General features: G+C 42.6%; 1 protein-coding gene across 8 annotated transcripts in view; it reads left to right on the top strand.

Annotated features, from left to right (window-relative positions):
- JMJD1C (jumonji domain containing 1C) overlaps positions 1–19,754 on the top strand; it is a 131,768-nt gene that overhangs the window by 33,278 nt on the left and 78,736 nt on the right. For all 8 annotated transcript variants that reach the window (XR_014026501.1, XR_014026502.1, XM_081328237.1 and 5 more), the window contains exon 2: positions 4,537–4,701. Coding sequence is in view for 6 of the 8 variants with exons in the window: in XM_081328237.1 (XP_081184363.1) it covers positions 4,537–4,701 (165 nt within the window). In the remaining 2 variants the exon portion in view is untranslated. The remainder of the gene's footprint in view (positions 1–4,536; positions 4,702–19,754) is intronic.

Below are 19,754 nucleotides of genomic sequence, written 5' to 3' on the forward strand. Positions count from 1 at the left end.
CTGCAATGAATAGTCATAGGCTTTAAAAATAAGCTATTTTTTTACAAATTTTATTGATTTTCTAATATTACATTCACATATTTGAAAAGTAATGTGGTGGCTGGGTAGTAGTAATTCATTAGTACAGATTTCAAATTGCTACCATAAACATTTCCTCTCTTTTTCCCTTCATATATACTGTCTATTTGTAGATTTAAAGACAGGTTTTATCCTATCAATCACATAGAAAATAATTTACATATATCCATAGTTTTTAGTTTACACATATTCTAATTCATTTAACATACAATCTTTTAGACAATCAATGACCTAATAGATTTTTAAATTTTAATTTCCACTAACATTTAGATTTAACGTTTGACATTTATCATTCCCAAAATTTTTAGTATACTCCCAATTCATCTATCACCATTCCTCACAAAATCTAATATTCAAAATACACATCCCATTTACTTAACCTCTCACCCTCTATGTTAACAAATTAAGGGTACAATATGATATCCTTCCTTTTTGCTAATTTTCAGTTGTTGTTTTTTAAGTAGTAATCAGTTGTTTTAAGTAGTAGTCAAAATTTCTTTTTATTTCAATATTTTAATACTTTCTCTCTTCCTCTTTGTATCTACTATCTATTGCTTAAACTGATAATTTTCATATTTAACATTCCATATAAACCTATTTATTATTCAACAATAGGTTTTAGCTTGTCTACATTATTCACCTTTACATGACCTTTATGCACAAATCAATATTCAAATATATTTATATTTATATATTTATTAAATTTTTATACCGCCCTTCTCCCGAAGGACTCAGGGCGGTTTACAGGGCAATAAATATTGAAATATACATACAAAAGTTAAAAAAGAATTAAATAATTATGCCCAATATAATACAATAATTAAAACAATGTTAAAACCAAATCCAAACCCCAAACCCATCAGACCAGGCCGGATTGTTCAAATAGATAGGTTTTTAGATCGCGTCGGAAGGAGCGAAGGTCGGGGGCCGTCCGGAGCTCAACCGGCAAGCGGTTCCATAGGTCTGGCGCGCCCACAGAGAACGCCCTCCCCCTGGGGGCCACTAATTGACATTCTCTGATCGGAGGCACCCTGAGGAGGCCCACTCTGTGGGAGCACACTGGACGGAGGGAGGTTGACGCCGGCAGCAGGTGCTGCCGTAGGTAATCCGGACCCATGCCATGTAGGGCTTTAAAGGTCATTACCAGCACCTTGAATCTCACCCGGAGGGCAACTGGCAGCCAATGCAGCTCGCGGAGCAGAGGTGTAACATGGGAGTATCGGGAGACCCCCAACACTACTCGCGCGGCTGCATTCTGTACCAGCTGAAGCCTCCGAGTGGTCCTCAATGGCAGCCCCATGTAGAGAGCGTTGCAGTAGTCCAAACGAGAGGTCACGAGCGCATGAGTGACTGTACGCAAGGCATCCCGGTCTAGATAGGGCCGCAACTGGCGCACCAGTTAGCTATTAGCTATTAATATTTATTTCCTAAATTTTAATGACCAAATTTTTTTCTTTATCAATTCATAACAATGTCTTGTGTTCAACATACACATCTTATCTATTTAAGTACATTCTGTTTCAGATTTCAATAAGATGGTCAAAACTCCATTCTTCTTGAGTCTTATTCTGGCTTTTTTCCTTTGCCAGATCATCTTCCATGTCCTTGTTTTTGGGTCATTGAACCAATCTTGTAATATCATGTATATTAATTGATATTGGCACAACCATCCAGTTGCCATTTTTTTGAGAGGACTTGTAGGTCTAGTGGGTCGTCTCTTTATTCTTCCATATCGACATAGTTGTTCTGAATTGTTTGTCTTCTCATCCAACTCTTCTTTTTCTAGATCCTCTAGTTCCTTCTGAGTTGTATAAGAAACCTTTTCCTTTTTCAAGTTGTCAATGTTTTCTGGATTTTCAAATATCAATATTTGTTTAATAGTAGATTCTTCTGTCATAGTACTTGAATGTTTCATTTTTTCTATTGTATTTTGTATAGATGGTTCTTTAATTGTGGTCAAAGTTTGGGCTTTCATATCTGGGTTGTCTTCTTGTTCCTTCACATAGCCTCTTGGTATTTCATTGGCTGTGGTAAGAATTTGGATTAGTGTTTTCAACATAGCAAGAGTTTATTGATATTCCTCCATAAATAAATTTTGTTCCTGGTCTTCTTCCATATTGGTATTTTAAGCTAAAGGCATTACACTTAGAAAATCGAAAAGAGAGAATTTTTTTTTCTAGGTAGGGAACACAAAGCCTTTCACAGCTTTTGTTTCAAAGTTCTCAAGGTTATGTATCTTTATCTATTTCCCTGGGCAGTCAGCCAGGCCCCTTTTAAAATTTTCCTTTGAGTCCCAAAGTTGTCTTAATCTTTTCAGTTTTTCTTTTTTTTTCATAAGAAAGAATCCAGATTTCCAACAGAAGTAGACAGTGAAAAATAGGAAATAAAAAATCTTTCAATCCACGTGCTTTGAGAAATAAAGTTCCAAATGGGATTCAGTTACTTTTTCAACTTTTAAAATGCCCCTGGGTATTTAGTCGCCACTCTTTCTGGAGGGAGGGCAAAAGTCCCCCTTCCCTCACCACAGGGGAGAAAATGCTTAGCAGCTTAAGGAGGTACAGAAAGTAATTAGGGTGTAAAAGAGGTAGATCTCACCCAGTCTCTTCCACACTGTTTTAAGAGTTGCCTGGTAGAAAATGTGACTTCGGCTGTTCACAGCCTAGGGACGAGCCATAATGGCCGGTCCTTTCATCCACTTGTTTGGAGGGATCACCAAGTCTAACGGGAGAGTTGCAGCGATTCAGCAAGCGCCCCTCCTTGCTGGTTGCCTCTTAAGGGCGACTTTTGGCCCCTTTCAGGGCCCCCCAACGATGCGAAACTGGACGGGGGAGAGAGAGCAAGTCTCCCAGCCGTCCACAGCGGCTGCGTGACAAACCGGAAGTCAAAAATAAGTTATATTTTCACAAGCTATTTAAATTTGTGCAACTAAGCCTTTTTGTTCTGTTCATACATGTTTACCAGTCAGTTATAACACTGTTGTTATACTGAAGTTGTACTGAATTAGTGTTTTCTCACTTCTTTGAAGCTATTCTTGCCTGTAGTTGTTCCACATGGACTATTTATAGAGGCTAATTCTTCAGTCATTTCCTTAAATAAACAACAACTGAGCATTATTGGTAACATCTGTGGAGTCATCTGGAGTCAAGGAAAACCAGAAAAAATAATTGGCTTTTTAATTGATTATTGATGTTGCTCCCAGCGTCCTCAACTCTTGGAGCTACTGTTTTCACAGATTTAAAACAAGTTTATTTTTACTGGACACATTTATTCAACAATCAAACACAATTAATTAACTCACGATCAGTAAACAGCTTTTCTTGTTGGCTAACGAATGAACCACATAGAAGCTTACTTTGGTTGCAGCCAAATATTGGAAGTGCAGCAGTCACTCTGTTTTTTAATGCTTATTTGCCAAGCAGGAAGAATAAAATTGAGAAAGGCTATTTTTTATTTCTCCTGACATTCTCATTCATAATAATTCTTCCCTCCCTTTCTTAGATGGCATTAAAGATTAACACCAAATATACTTTTAAGGAGAAGATTTGGGGTGTGTTTGAGTTTTTCCTATGGGTATCCCCTAACATGCAGTAACACTTTTATATAATAGCGTAAGTCACTAGTTTACTCCTGTAAGAATTAAATAGTAACTGGGGAAATATATTATCATTTTCAACTATTAATATGTCTTTGTTATAGAAATACAAGAGTTGATCAGAAATATGTTACTAAACTTAGGTTCATATTCAGAATAAGAGTCCTCTAAAAAGGGAACCGTTATAATGTGTTGTCAATGTTGGCATCATGGTAGGGTGCAGAATTTGATTGTGGTTATTTGTAGTACCGCGTAACAGAGTGAGCGCCTGTTACTCGTCCCAGCTTCTGCCAACCTAGCAGTTCGAAAGCACGTAAAAATGCAAGTAGGAAAATAGGGACCACTATGGTGGGAAGGTAACAGCGTTCCGTGCGCCTCTGGCGTCTAGTCATGCCGGCCACATGACCATGGAGACGTCCTCGGACAAGCGCTGGCTCTTCGGCTTTGAAACGGAGATGAGCACCGGCCCCTAGAGTCGGAAACAACTAGCACGCATGTGCAGGGGACCCTTTACCTTTTTTTAATTTGTAGTTGAACATGTATTCTTATTTCTTTATGAACGGAAAATGTTTTAAAAGTTCATTTTCTTGCAGTTTCTTTCTATTAGGCCACCTCTTTTCTAACCTTCATCTGTGAAAAAGAGGAAATATATTTGTCAGTTTTTTAATATCTATTACTTGCATTCTTTGTTCTCAAATATTGTATTACACTTTATAGGGTTTTTTTAAAAAAAAATCACCTTAAAAACTAGGAATGACAATTTATAAAACTTCTAAATATCAAAGTGTTCTGCTAGCCTTTTTGTAGTATAACTATGCAGTAATAATTGTTTAATAAATAAATAAATGTTAAATTTGTGTTCCTAGGTGTATGTGGAATTTGATGATCTTGAATGGGAAAAACGAGAATGGGTTAAAGTTTATGAAGATTTTGCAGCATTCCTTGTGGAATATCAACTGATCTGGGCAAAGAGGAAGGACCCTAGCCAGTCTCAGGGATCAAAAATCAAGCATATTCAGTGGCCTGCACTGGTAAGATGTCTAATTAATGTTTTAACTTCCATTGAGGAACTTTAGAAAATGCAGTAGTATTATTTTTTGTTTAGTATTATATTTAGTTTCCAATTTATAAATCAGTCTGTTTGAAAATACCTCTGGTTATGAGGGCATATAATTTAGTATTCTTACTTCAGTGATTAGAAAAATTATGCAATCTGTTTTCCTTTCTTCTAAAATCAGATTGGATCTTGATATTGCTCTGCTTGGGATGTGTAAGGTCTTGCCTGAGCTATTCCCTCAAGAAAGTCGAACTCTTGAAACAGGCAACGTTTCAAAAGAATCTTTTATTGAGAGAAACTGCAGAGAAAGCAGGCAGGATCTAAAGATCCCATGTGAAAACATTAGGCTAAATTCCATTGTTCAAACTCCTCCCAACTACCCAGTCCATGGAGAGCCAATCCGAAGATGCAAAGGTGTTGTAAGAACTGTGAGCTAAAAAGGTAACAAGAAGTTTTTCTCAGGTGCTGCGACCTTGGTGCAGGCAGAGTTCTCAGGAGGTGAGGCAAACTAGATGGCCCAAGGCTCTTCCCTCCTCCCCAATTTCCAGGAAGATACATCAAAGCAAAAGAGAAACAAAGCAAAAATGGATACATTATAGAAAAGGCCCAAGCCCCCCCCCCCCGCCAGCATGGCAGTATTCCAATAGGGATCTATGGGACCTGACATACTGTCCCCCTTAAAAGGAGAAATCCACCTGGAGCAAACAGCAAATAATAAAAGGGGAGAAAAGAGAGTAAATTTATTAATTAGGTTTATCTGGGTAGAGGGCATGGAAAAGTTTAAGTAATCTGGGGCACCTAATGTGCTTCTTGTGTACCTATTGCTTTGGGGCTGTAGGGAGGTCTTTGCATGCTACCAGATATTGTGTGCTTTAGAGAATCAAGAACTTCTTTGATTTCAAAATGTTGTTCACCTTCTACCATGAGGGATTGTAGCATGGGGGGGCGTGTTAGAAGGCTACAGTGGAACACAGGGTGGACTTGTCTGTGACGGGGTTTATAATGCATTTGATGGGGAAAGGCCCCACAAACTTTGGACCTAGTTTCATAGAGGGTTGTAGTGACTGCAGGAATCAGATATACTTGGTCCCCAATGTGGAATGGTTTAGGCTCTTTTCTTATCTGCCTGTGCCTTGTATGCTGCTCTGGCTTCAGCTAGAGCTTTGCAAAAGACTGGCCAGGTATTCTTTAACTGATCAATCCACACTTTTAATGAGGGGATTGTGGGTTCAATGGTTGGTAGCTTGGGCATTGGGTTGAATGAAGTCTTGCCCTGTAACCACTTGGAATCAAGTAAAACCAGTGCTGGTACGCACAGCATTTTTATAGGCGACTTCAGCAAATGGTAGGAGATCAGTGCAGTTATCTTGATAAAGCATCTTAAGTATTATTCTAGAACTGAGTTTGTTCTGTCCCACTATTTGTTTGTGAGATGCTGACTAGAACTCAAGCCCTGATCTGTCCCCAAAGGTCCAGGAAGGCTCTCCAGAATTTTGAGGTGAATTTTGAGGTCCTCAGTCTGAGATGATGCGATGTGATGCTCTGTGTAAGCGATAGATGTGATGCAGGAACAGGGTGCTGATGGTTCTGCCACCGGTTGCAGAAGGCAGGTGTCTTTCTCTGCCTTCGTTTGGCTGCTACGCAGGTGGGGCAGCTAGATACATAGCTGTCAACGTCTTTGAGGGATAGCTACCAAAACTGCCTTTTAAAAAGGTGTAGTGTCCCACCAGTTTTGAATCTTGGCATGTTAGCTTAGTTTTCAGTCTCTGAATGGATGAGATGTACAACTTCCCTCCTACCCAGGCTAGCCCTTCCTGCATCAAGCAGACATTCTTGTGGCTAATGAACCACTCGTCTTTCTCTAGGGCTTGTTTGAAGGCCAAGGCAGTGGTGTTATCTACGGGCGACCCCCCTTTTGTTCGCACTCTTGTACTTCCTTGAGCCATTAACTGTTGCACCAGTTTTGCTCTATTATATTGAAGCAGCCTCAACAAAGCATCAGCACACTACAGCTGATCTGAGGTGTGGAGAGCATGGCTAATGTAAGGCGAGCATGTGGCAGGTGCACATATGGACTCTGCGTCGCTTCGATGCCTGGCCAGCCGGGACAGCCCCACTTCTTACTCGGCCGCTTTTCCTGTCTTCTCCCCACTCCTTCTTCCCTCACACTGGCTGCTCTACTTCCTGTCTCCATTGCAGCACATATTGCAGACCGAGATCCACTTTGGCAGTGGCAGGGCTTGAGGGATGATGAATCCCCATTCATGGCATGTCTGCCAACCAATCGCCATACTGCCTCTCGGGAGGGCAGCACTAGCTACCAATGCAGCGGCGGGGAAGGTGGAAGGCAGTCCTGCCCACCAGACAAGCCTGGCATGGGTGGGGTGGGAAACAGGCATCAAAAACAGCACTTGGAGCCTCCAGGAGCTGCAGGGATCTGCATGTGCCCTTTGCAGTCCTTTTGCCCAACATTGCAACAGGTTTATGCGTCTATGCATCGGTGGCTGTGTAGGCTCGTCACAGCGTTGGCACCGGCAATAGATGGAAGCAGAAGGGGGGGAGAGGCACACGATCCTGCCTGCCAAAAATCAGACGATGGGACAGAGTGGGTGGGGTCTTAAGTAGGGCTTATTTTGACTGTAAGGTTTATATTAGGCCCATCCCCAAAATCAAGCTAGGTCTTATTTTCAGGGTAGGTCTTATTTCCAGAGAAACATGGTATTTGTGCAAAGGATGGAATGAATTGCCTGTAAAAATTTGTGAAGCTAGGGAAGCTTTGCAGCTGCTTTCAAGTACAAGGGATGCCTAGTCTAACACAGCCTGTACTTTCTCTGGGTCCAACTCCACCCCGTTGTGGGAAATCCAGTACCCCAAGTAGTCGATTTTCTCTTTGTGGATTTTGCACTTTGACAGTTTAGCATACAGTTTGGCAACTCAGAGTTTAATACCACCCTAACCAGTTTCACATGCTCTGCTTTTGTTTTGGTGTAAATTAAAATGTCATCAAGGTACACCAAAACACCCTTATAGAGGTGCTCATGAAGCACTTCGTTTATCCTCTTTCTTAATTCTGACCCGGTAGTACACTTCCCGTAAATCGAGCTTAGAGAATATCTTGCCTTTTGATAGGTGGGCCAGCATATCTTTCACGAGGGGAAGAGGATTAGACCCCTATAATCAATGCAGAAATGAAGCGACCCATCTTTTTTCTCCCAGAACAGAACCGGGGGATCTACTCTGGGTGTTGTGGTTCCTCGACTGTCAGCAGATCGGGCAACTGAGTCAGATAAATCGGATGAGGGGGAAGGAGTGCCTGAGTTCACATGGGAGTCTGCAGTAGGCTCTGAGGAGCAAGAGAACTCAGTGCCAGATGTGGAGCAGGGCCCATCTACTCACGCTCAGACAGAGAGACAGCTGTGTTGGGGGCCTGAACTTAGAAAAGAGGAGGAACAGCTGGGGCCTGTTCCTGATGTACATATGCACAGAGAGAAGAGGCATGCAGGACAATGGAGGGCGGTGGGGCGGCTCTCCAGGAAAAATAAGAGACTGAACAGAACAATTGGCATGGTTTGGCTCTTCCCCTGGTTCACCGTCATCATATAGCACCTCCATCTGGTGCCTCCAGCTATGCTGCCGACTGCCACGGGTAAGGGTGACTCTCTTGGTCCTCCCTTCCCAGTCCTCCTCCTTTCCCATGCCAACAGACCATCTTTGCTTCAATGGATCCTCTACGGCTGCAACTTCCCCTGTCCATCAGGTAGAGTTCGCATTAGGGTGAGCCCTGATGGAGGGCTTCTTCATGGTCGCTGCCCTGGTTGGACATGGTGTCCACGGTTCCCATGGTAAGGCTGGTGCCTCTCTGGTTTGACCACTTCACAGATCCTGCCTAATGTAAGGTCTTGCCTCAGCTATTCCCTCAAGAAAGTTGAACTCTTGAAACAGGCAACATTTCAGAAGGGTTTTTTATTGAGGGAAAGTGATTGCAGAGAAAGCAGGCAAGATCTAAGTTCCCACGTAAAAATGTTAGGCTAAACCCCACTGTTCAAATCCCTCCCAAGTGCCCAGTCCATGGAAAGCCAATCCGAAGGTGTGAAGGTGTTGTGAGAACCCAGAGCCAAGAAGGTGATAAGTCATTCTCAGGTGCCGTGACCTTGGTGCAGGCAGAGTTCTCCTGAGATAAGGCAAACCAGATGGGCCCAGGGCTCATCCCTCCCCCCCCAGTTTCCAGGAAGATACATGAAAGCAAATAGAAACAAAGCAAAAATGGATACATCAGGGGTCTTCAAATTTGGCCCTTTTATGACTTATGGACTTCAATTCCCAGAATTTCTCAGCCAGCCTCAGTCACTCCCTTTAGGAATATTAAATGTCTCTCTCTTTGTCTCTGAACTCTCTCAATATCCCAAAGGAGGTTTTTCACAGACATTTTTAATCTGATTGCTATCAGTTTGTGGAGTGTTTCCTAAGGCTGCCTTTTGCAGCCTTGGTATCACTCAGATATCAGAGCATTATTTGCAACTAACATGCCTGTTAAAGAATGCTGGGAATTCAGGGCTGACCAAGGTGGGCATAAGGCAGGGATCTTCAAACTTGGCCCTTTTATGACTTGTGGACTTCAACTCCCAGAATTCCTCAGCCATTGGGAGTTGGTCCACAAGTCATAAAAGGGCCAAGTTTGAAGACCCCTGGAATACATCATAGAAAAGCTCCAATGCCCACCCTCTCGCCAGAATAGCAGTGTACCGATAGGGATCTATGGGACCTGACAGGATGTATTGTGGCTTACCTCTGTTTTGGCACTTCGTAAATTTCATATTGAAAGTATTCTAGAACTTTTTGCTATTGGCATTATTCCTGCTGCTTAGTTGAGCTGTTCTTATTTCTGTCCTAAATTAGTCAGGTATAAGTGTGCTAGCCATGTTTTTTTATTTCCTGCAGAGATTTGTGATGCTCTCTGAACTTCTCTTCTTCATCTTGAGGTCGCTGTGCAAAGTTGTTGGCTTCCAATTAAACATTGTTCTCATTTCTTATTCTCATGAGGATCTTTGTATAAACTGAATAGACAAGGAGACTTGGGTTGCAGTTTCTTTCTCCTAGCTTTTTTGATCTATTCCAGGAATAGCCATTCAGTGGCAATCCATCGTGCATTAGTTTAGCCCATCCCTAAATAAAACTCAGAATGTGACTAGAGATACAAGCTTCTCTAAAATGATTGTTTCTCTATGTTCCAATGTTGGGGATTCTCATTGGGTCTAGGACCTTTAGATTCCCACCTTGGCCACGCCTCCTTTGTCTTGAGCTTCCCACCTCAGCCCATTTATAGCCAGCTTTCCTCCTCTGCTGGCTCGCCCCTGGCCCTCTGGTCCGGTCCTTTTGCTGAGGCACACTTTGTCCCAGGCCGTTGGCTGCATGGGACAAATAGCCGCCAGCCAATCGGGTGGCAGGTACAAGCCACAGTTCTAAAGGGACAGCGGGCGATGGGTCATCACAGGGGATGTGGGGAGGACACCATGTGATGCAAGATTTTTTTTAAAAAAGTAATGTGGTTGCTCCACAAGTTTTGCATCTCTGTCACCAGGACCTGAGGAAGAGGGAGTGGCGGCAGGAGTAGCAGCCGCCAGGGCCACTAGTGGGGTGGGCAGACAGGTGAGAGTGTGTTGGGGGAGACCAGGAAGGGAGGGGCGCCTCAAGGGGACTTCACAAAGACAGCTTGGCTTGCAATTCAAACAAAAGAGGGGAGGAGGAGCAAGGATGGCATGGCTTCTACAATTGTTGAGGGGAAGGCAGAGCAGTGTCTTCCTTTTTTTTTAACCACCCTCCCCTCCATTACTTCTGCACCTGGACTCTAATCTGGCACCGAGCAGGCAATTCGCGTGCCAGCTCCATTCGCCTGCTGTGCCTCCCCCAGCCTGCGCAATTGCGGAAGCTGTGCCATCCTTGCTCCTCCTCCTCTCCTCTTTCGTTTGAGTTGCGAGCTAAGTTGTCTTTGTGAAGCCCTCTTGAGGCGCCTCTCCATCACTTCCTGGTCTCCCCCAACACACACTTGCTTGTCTGCCCCTCCCTCCGCCACCAGTGGCCCTAGGAGCTCCTGCGGCTGCTACTCACGCCGCCATTCCCTTTCCCTCAGGTCCTAATGACAGAGCTGCAAGGCCCCAAAACTTGTGGAGCAGCCACAGTACTTTTTTTTTTAAAAAAAAACCCACTCTGTATCACATGCTGCCTTCCCCCCCCCCCCAGCCCCTGTGGTTGCCCATCATACGTTGCCCCCACAGCACCATGGCTTCTGCCTGCCATCCGATTGGCTGGCAGCTAGCTACTTGTCCTGTGCAGCCAAAGGTCCAGGGCAAAGTGTGGCTCAGCGAAAGGGCCGGGGCAGAGGGCCAGCAGAGGAGGAAACTCTGCTGTAAATGGGCTGAGGCAGGATGCTCGAGACAATGGAGGCACAGCCAAGGTTCCGTTCCTAAACGTTCCATTCTGCTCTCATCAGTGAGTTTGGTAATGCAAGTTTCCTTCAGTTCTGGACCATCTAGGGCAGAGCAGGTTCTAACAAATAAATGGTTAAGGATCTTAAAAATATCTTTAAGATTAAACTCGTTTGATTTGATTAAATTTTATACATAATAATTTCTGAAAATTACATTAATTCAAAAGATTTTGTTAGGTTTATTCAATTTTCTCAGATAATGTTTAGAAAAAGTCGGTGCTAATTACATCTAGTGCTTGACTTACAACAATTCATTTAGTGACCTTTCAAAGTGACTTATGACAATTTTTCACACAACCATTGCAGCATCCTCGTAGTCACAAGATCATAATTCAGATGCTTGGCAACTGGTTCATATTTATGACGCTTGCCGTGCCCTGGAGTCATGTGATCCCCTTTTACAACCTTCTGACAAGCAAAGTCAATGGGGAAACCAGATTCACTTAACAACCATGTTACTAACTTAACAAATGCAATGATTCACTTAACAACTGTGGCAACAAAAATTATAAAATAGGGCAAGCTCGCTTAACAAATGTTTCACTTAGCAACACAAATTTTGGGCTCAGTTGTGGTTGTAAGTTGAGGACTACCTGTACATCATGCTGAAAATATAAAATGCAAGATGTAAAATAATGGATATACTTGCGTATGTGGTAAGGAATTGTCCCACTCAGTTTTGATTTAATATTAATTTTATTAATGTGGTTTGGGGAGGAGGAATGATTTAAATGTATGTTTATATTATATACCAAACATTTGAAATAAATAAATAAATGAACTTCGAATTTATTGAGAATGGAAGGTAAGAAAAAAGATTATTCTGATAAGATGAAAAGACAATGCCACCCCAGACTTACAGTCTTGGATTCAGCTAAGACCTGTCTAATATGGTTGTAGCCATTCAGAATAGCCCTTAGCATCACTAGAGCACACAGGCCCCTCCACCATTATGAGGTACTGTTCCTTTGGAGGGGATTATTATGATTGTTTGCACAGTCCAGATATTTAGACTGGATTTGGCATTTCTGTCTACTTATTGGGTCCTTCCTAAGGACTTGGATGAAGCAGATACTGTTTGATGGTGTTAAAGATATTGTCGAAAGATATAAACTGTTTCAAGTAAAGTTGCCTTTTGCATTTATTCCTGAGGATATTTACATACCCCATCTGCCCTTCCTATTTCTTAAATGCTCAGAATGTAGTGGGTGTGAGAATTGAGAGTTAGAATTCTCAAAGCAATGCCATACATACTCATTACCAGTAAAAGTGGTTATGTAGAACATGATAGACCGCTACATAATTCAAATAAAACATTAAATAAAATGTATATTTCTTATTTTTTTAATTTATTTATATTTCATACTTCTTATCCATCCATCTCCCATCAGAGAGGGGATCTGGGCAATTACAATTTAATCAATAAAATTAAGCATTGAAAATGTAAGATTTAAACAAATTATTAAAAGACACTAACATTTCAAAAAATGATTTCCAAGATGGAGAGCTTAGTTAATACGGGGGGGGGGGGTCCTCATGGCATTAACCAGCCCCATGGTTGTGGGGGGCCCTGTGTCCTCCAAGCAAGGCTACACAGCCAAATTTTGACCATCTTGCAGAAGACCAAGAGATTGGAGGCTCCCCTCATCTTTGAGGGCAAAATGCTTCATGATGCAGGGCAGCAGCAGAAAAGGCCCTCTTCTTAGACCCCACTAGCTGAAAGTTTTTGACTAATGGGGTCTGCAGCATACCTCCCCTGAGACAGGTTGATGTGATAGGGTGAACCCAGTTCTGTAGGTAGCCTGGTCCTATATCACTGATCCATCATCGGTTGCTGGAGTTGGCTATGTCTAGTTTAATGAAGAGAAGGGTGAGGGGTGACATGATAGCAGTGTTCCAATATCTCAGGGGCTGCCACAAAGAAGCGGGAGTCAAGCTATTCTCCAAAGCACCTGAAGGCAGGACAAGAAGCAACGGATGGAAACTAGTCAAGGAGAGAAGCAACCTAGAACTAAGGAAAAACTTCCTGACACCTAGAACAATTAACCAGTGGAACAACCTGCCTCCAGAAGCTGTGAATGTTCCAACACTGGAAGTTTTTAAGAAGAGACTGGGCAGCCATTTGTCCAAAATGGTATAGGGTTTCCTGCCTGAGCAGGTGGTTGGACTAGATGACCTCCAAGGTCCCTTCCAACAACAACTACTACTACTACTACTTATTATTATTATTATTATTATCATCATTATTATTATTATTATTATTATTATTATTATTATTATTATTATTATTATTATTATTATTATTAAAGGGCCAAGTTTGAAGACCCCTGTTCTATTGTATTAAAAGTCATAAGGCCTGGCTCTGAGGGCCCACATTTCTTCCACTGCTTCTACCTATCCAGTTTTCACAGAATGAGCATGCCCATCCTCTGAAACTGCATCCTCGTTCTACCCCCCCCCCCCAATTTTAAGTTGGTTGCACCCTGCTGTCCTTCAAGTGTACCTTGGGAGACCTGACTTTCAGAAGAGTTTCTTTAGCAAGCACCGTGTTAGCTATGTGGGAATTTAATCATTATGCTTGGTGTTTTAGTACATTTTTAAAATTTGTATTCAGTATTGTTTTTAAATATATATGCTACCCGGAGTTGTTTATGAGTTGGATAGCCTGTAAATGTTTGTCAGACCTGCCTTGGCCCTTCAGTGAGCATGTTCTAGTTTCTGGCTGAAATTAACTTTAACGTTTTCCCCAGTAGGTCATGGCTCATTTATTCTTTTTAGAATATTTTAAATCCAAATGATTAAGAAGCACAATGGAAAAACTCTGCTTTTGGGCTTCTGTTGAACAACATTTTCCTGCTAGGCTTTGATATACTAACTAAGATATTCATTTGGGCATTAATAAAAATAATAATAATAATAATTGCCAAGCTGATTGCAGTTTAATTTCCAACCTGCTGGATCACGAAAAACAGAAGAACACCATTGAGCCTTCTTTTTAACAAGGTTTGATATTTTTAAGTATATTTAAGTGTTTTTGCAGTATGTCATAAGGTCCCTATTTCACAGTTCCTGTCTCTTTCTAGGATAGGCTCTGTAGAAACTTTGAGTCATGTAATGTTCCATTGTTCATTTCACAAGGATCAGCAGCCTCTTCTGCTTTATCCTGTCCTTCAGAAGATTTAAGGCAGGTTGTTTGACTCCTAACTTACTTACTTATTGGCTGGTCTTTATCACAATATTATCTTGGAGTTGCTAAATTTTCATGACTGCATATGACATTGGCCACTCCCTAACTTGTGAAATTTCATTACTATGTTTTGTTTTGTTTATGAGCACTGTATTTTATTTTAGTTATAAGCAATTTGAAACTTGTATATACATAAAGACTGTTGATTTAGACATTTGTTAAAAAGTCAATAATTAATCAAAATATCAATTTTCCCTCCAGAATCTAGGTTGGGTATATTTTTAAAATAAAGAAAAGCTTTGTTTCCAAATACATTAATTTCTCTGAATTTACAAAAAAATGTTCTTTCTGCTCTCAGAACAAATGGTATAAGAATAGACAGAATTTCAAAGTTAATTTTAAAACAATTCAAAACATGATAAATACATAGATATGTGATCTCATTCACAGCAACTGAGATGCACAAGGAAAACACCTTGTAAGGTAGTTTAAGGGCTGGTCCAGGACTTATTGTCACCTCCAAACTTAAAAAAGAATGAAGCATCATGGACTTCCCAATGTTGCAGTCCTGGATTGGATCTTTTTATCTTAACTAAATTATTCAGTGGGAAAATGGGTGGAAAGGAAGTAAAACTTAGGCTGAATGCAAAACAAGTTAAAATCAATCTGCATGCTAATAAAGGAGAATATTTGTAGCTCAGGGTTGAAATGAGGGGTCCTTGGTGCTCTCTGAGCTTGGACATGATGCACTGATGATGTTACCTAGTTTGGGAAACGAAATATCTGCAACAAAACAACCAAACCCAGAGAGCACCAAGGACCTCTCAGTCTGTGCTTTGTAAAAGTATATAATGAAGCATTCATGCTGTCTGTATGGAAATAGTCAAAGAGAGATAATTTCTTCATTTAAACCACAGGAAAGAGAGCCACCTATTGACTATGATAGCTAATCTGATAGATACAGGTGGGATTTTTTTTATGAAAGAATAATATTTCTTTTTGAAGGAAATCACATACTATAAATAACATTTTAAAATGTTTAGTTGATCATCTTGTAGATTCGTAATGGTACACTTTTATTGTGTCCATAAGTATATGTGTTATCCTAATTTAATCGATCCAATTATATGTTTCACTTAGTTTTCTAATGTTAACTCTGCTTTTTCAAACTATTAAGTTTGTGATTGTTGCTGCTTTGCTGTTAAGACTATAAAATATTAATCAGTGTGAAGTGAGGTGATTGGCCTATTTAGAATCTAGATTTTTAATTGTTTTATTCCATCTGTATTTTTTATAAATAATTTAAGGCAGCAAACATACTTAACACTCCTTTGTCCTCCTCTTTTCCCCACAAGAACCCAGTGAGCTGAGTTAGGGTGAAAGAGAGTGATTGCGCCCCAAAATACATTTCTTTCTAAAGTGCACAACCACAATGAAGTCCAATTGTTCACTTCCATATGAAGTATTTTATTACAGGTTGTCAAAGTTTCTGAAGGTGTTTTTGGAACCATACTGTCAAAATTGTTCTTGTATTACAAAGTTCACTAAGGTACATGAAATTAAAAACATTTTCAGTGGTATGGAATGTGATTGCTTATATCAGCCATGTCAAACTCGTGACATCACATAACGTGTTGCAACTTTTTCCCCATTGCCATAGGATGGGTGTGGTTTCAGCAGGATGCATACGGCCCGCGGGCCAGAAGTTTGACAATGCCTGGCTTATATGAATTTGATTATGACATTAAAACAACTAAGGCATACAATCTCCAGGTTTTTTTTAGGATGTGCTAGATGTAATGATTTAGAGTGAACACTGTCAGAACTGGAAATTACATATGCATGTGTTCTGTAATAAGTCTATAAAGTCAGAAAATACTAATGTCCATCTGAGGTGGCTGTGACTCACTGAGTTACTTCCTCTTCTTTTCTTAGTTAAGTGGAATATAAACATCTGTAGGTTGTAGTAATTGGAAAGTACAATTTTTCTTAGGAAAATATGTTTATATAAATTACAGTCTCATTGTTTCTGATATTATAAAATAGTACAGTAGTACTGAGCTCCTCCAGAAGTGGTACAAGATAGCATTTTCTTATGCATTTTCTTCTTTCTGTATATCAATATTTTTTTCCTTGTTACACATTGCTGCATGGCAAGATGTTTTGAAAAGGATGTGCAGTTACTCAACTTCCTCCTCCTTTATAAATATTACTAGTTACTCTGTAATTTTCCCTCCAGGGGAGGCATTTTTTCCCCTCTTTCTCTTTTCAAGTGAGTTTTTAAATATTGAAGAAATAGATGTTCTCATAAAATATAAGTAAAATAAAAGTTCTGTTGTCACCTTTCATGTTTTTTATTATGGAATTTCATCTGTATTGCATGTTTCTGTTTTTTTGTTTTGTTTTGTTTTTGCCAATTGCTAATACTCCAAATTTAATGCAATTTGGCATTTTCTGTACTATTGTATACCCTTTACTATTGTATACTGTATATAGCGTCTATTGTAGTCTACTGTGTATATTATGATTTTCTGTATCCAGTTGAATCTATTATTCCACATTGTTCTGTATACTGACATTTCTTTAATGTCTCCATTGCATGGAATGCATAAGAAAATAATTATATAACTATACTTGTTTTCTCTAATCTTTTCCGCCATTTTAATTATCATCATCCATACTGTCTTGCTCAGATGTTGAGCTTTTTTTGTTGTTAGTTTCTGTCTTTTCTATGAAGTCTCAATATTTTGCTCAGTTGTTTTGTTGTTTTATTTATTTATTTATTTATTAATTTAATTTATATACCGCCCTTCTCTCAAGAGACTCAGGGCGGTTAACAGGGCAATACGTAAAAAACAGATACAAAAGTTAAAATTATTAAAACATGATTAAACAATGCCCATAGTACAAATTTAAAATTAAAGTCATAATAACAAATAACAAACCCACCCCGTCCCATCAGGCCAGGCCCACTTCCTTAAAGAGATGGGTTTTAAGGTCGCGCCGGAAGGAGCGGAGGTCGGGCGCCATCCGGAGCTCTACCGGAAGATGGTTCCATAAGTCCGGTGCACCCACAGAGAACGCTCTCCCCCTGGGGGCCACCAGTCGGCATTCTTTGACCGGCGGCACCCTGAGGAGGCCCTCTCTGTGGGAGCGTACTGGGCGGAGGGAAGTTGACGCCGGCTGCAGGTGCTCCCCAAGGTATTCTGGACCCATGCCATGGAGGGCTTTGTAGGTCATTACCAACACCTTGAACCTCACCCGGAAGACAACTGGTAACCAATGCAGCTCGCGGAGCAAAGGTGTAACACGGGAGTATCGGGAGACCCCCGACACAACTCTCGTGGCTGCATTCTGTACCAGTTGGAGCCTCCGAGTGGTCTTCAAGGGTAGCCCCATGTAGAGAGCGTTGCAGTAATCAAGACGAGAGGTCACGAGCGCATGAGTGACCGTGCGCAAGGCATCCCGGTCTAGATAGGGCCGCAACTGGCGCACCAGGCGAACCTGGGCGAACGCCCCCCTAGTTACAGCTACAATATGGTCTTCTAAAGAGAGCTGTGAATCCAGGAGGACTCCCAAGTTGCGAGCCCTATCTACAGGAGGTAATGACTCACCCCCCATAATGAGGGGTGGGATATCCTGAATATCCCGGGATGCCGGTACGCACAGCCACTCCGTCTTGTCAGGGTTGAGACGAAGCCTGTTCCTCCCCATCCAGACCCGGACCGCCTCCAGGCACCGGGACATCACGTCGAGGGCATCACTGGGGTGGTTTGGGGTCGAAATGAAAAGTTGGGTATCATCAGCATACTGATGATACCCAACTCCAAAACCACGAATGATCTCACCCAGCGGTTTCATGTAGATGTTGAACAGAAGGGGCGAGAGGACCGACCCCTGAGGGACTCCACAAGCGAGAGGCCTCGCGGTCGACCTCTGCCCCCCTGTCAACACCGACTGCGAGCGTCCCAGGAGATAGGAGGAGAACCACTGAAGAACCGTGCCTCCCACTCCCAATCCCCTGAGACGCCGCAGCAAGATACCATGGTCGATGGTATCGAAAGCCGCTGAGAGGTCTAATAGGACTAGAACAGAGGAGTATCCTCTGTCCCGAGCCCTCCAGAGATCATTCACCAGCGCGACCAATGCCGTCTCCGTGCTGTACCCAGGCCTGAAGCCCGATTGGTACGGGTCTAGATAATCCGCTTCATCCAGGACCAGAGGGAGCTGGTGCGCCACCACACTCTCAACAACCTTCGCAAGAAAGCGAAGGTTGGAGACCGGACGAAAGTTATTCAAAACAGCCGGATCCAAGGTAGGCTTCTTGAGGAGAGGTCTCACCACCGCCTCTTTCAAGGCGGCGGGAAAACTACCCTCACTCAAAGAAGCAGCTATAACTGCCTGGAACCAGCCTCGTGTCCCCTCCCGGGCTGCATAAACCAGCCAGGAAGGGCACGGGTCCAATAAACATGTGGTGGAGCTCAGCCTCCCCATGATCCTGTCCACTTCCTCTGGAGTCACAGGATCGAACTCCTCCCAGGTGAGATCGACAAGATCGCTCGTGTCCTGATCGTCCGATACTGCCCAGTCGGAGTCCAAACCGGTCCGAATGCGAGCGATTTTGTCCGACAGATGTTGACTGAATTCCTCGGCACGCCCCTGCAAGGGATCCTCACTAACCTCCTGGTTGAGGAGGGAGCGGGTCACCCTAAACAGGGCGGCCGGGCGATTATCTGCGGACGCGATAAGGGTGGCGAAGTGGTTAGACCTCGCCTCCCTTATCGCAGCGAGATAAGACCTAATATGGGTTCTTAGTCGCAATCGGTCGGATTCAGACTGGGTGGACCTCCAGACGCTCTCTAGGCCCCGTCTCCGACGCTTCATCTCCCGGAGCTCCGCGGAAAACCATGGAGCCCATTGGGATCTGCGCCGGGTCAGGGGCCGCAAGGGTACAACTCGGTCAAGTGCCTCCGTGGCCGTCCTTTCCCAGGCCTCCACTAAGGCATCTGCCGAGCTGTGAGCTGGGGAGGCAGGTGGGGCCCCCAGCGCTGCCTGAAACCTCTCAGGGTCCATTAAGCGCCTGGGGCGGAACCATCTAGTTGGCTCAACAACCCCACGGTGGGGAGTGGCAAAACGGAAGACCAGCCGCAGGAGATGATGATCGGTCCATGACAGGGGCATAACAATTGGGGAGCCCCCACCAAGATCATCTAACCACCGACCAGATAAAAAAACCAAGTCAAGGGTGTGGCCTCCCTCATGGGTTGGTCCATGAATTACCTGCGTCAGGTCCATGGCCGTCATGGAAGCCATGAACTCCCGAGCTAATTCAGATGCTCCTCCCAGGGATGGTAGA

Source organism: Vipera berus (assembly GCF_964194415.1).
Source record: "Vipera berus genome assembly, chromosome: 5".
NCBI lineage: Eukaryota > Metazoa > Chordata > Lepidosauria > Squamata > Viperidae > Vipera > Vipera berus.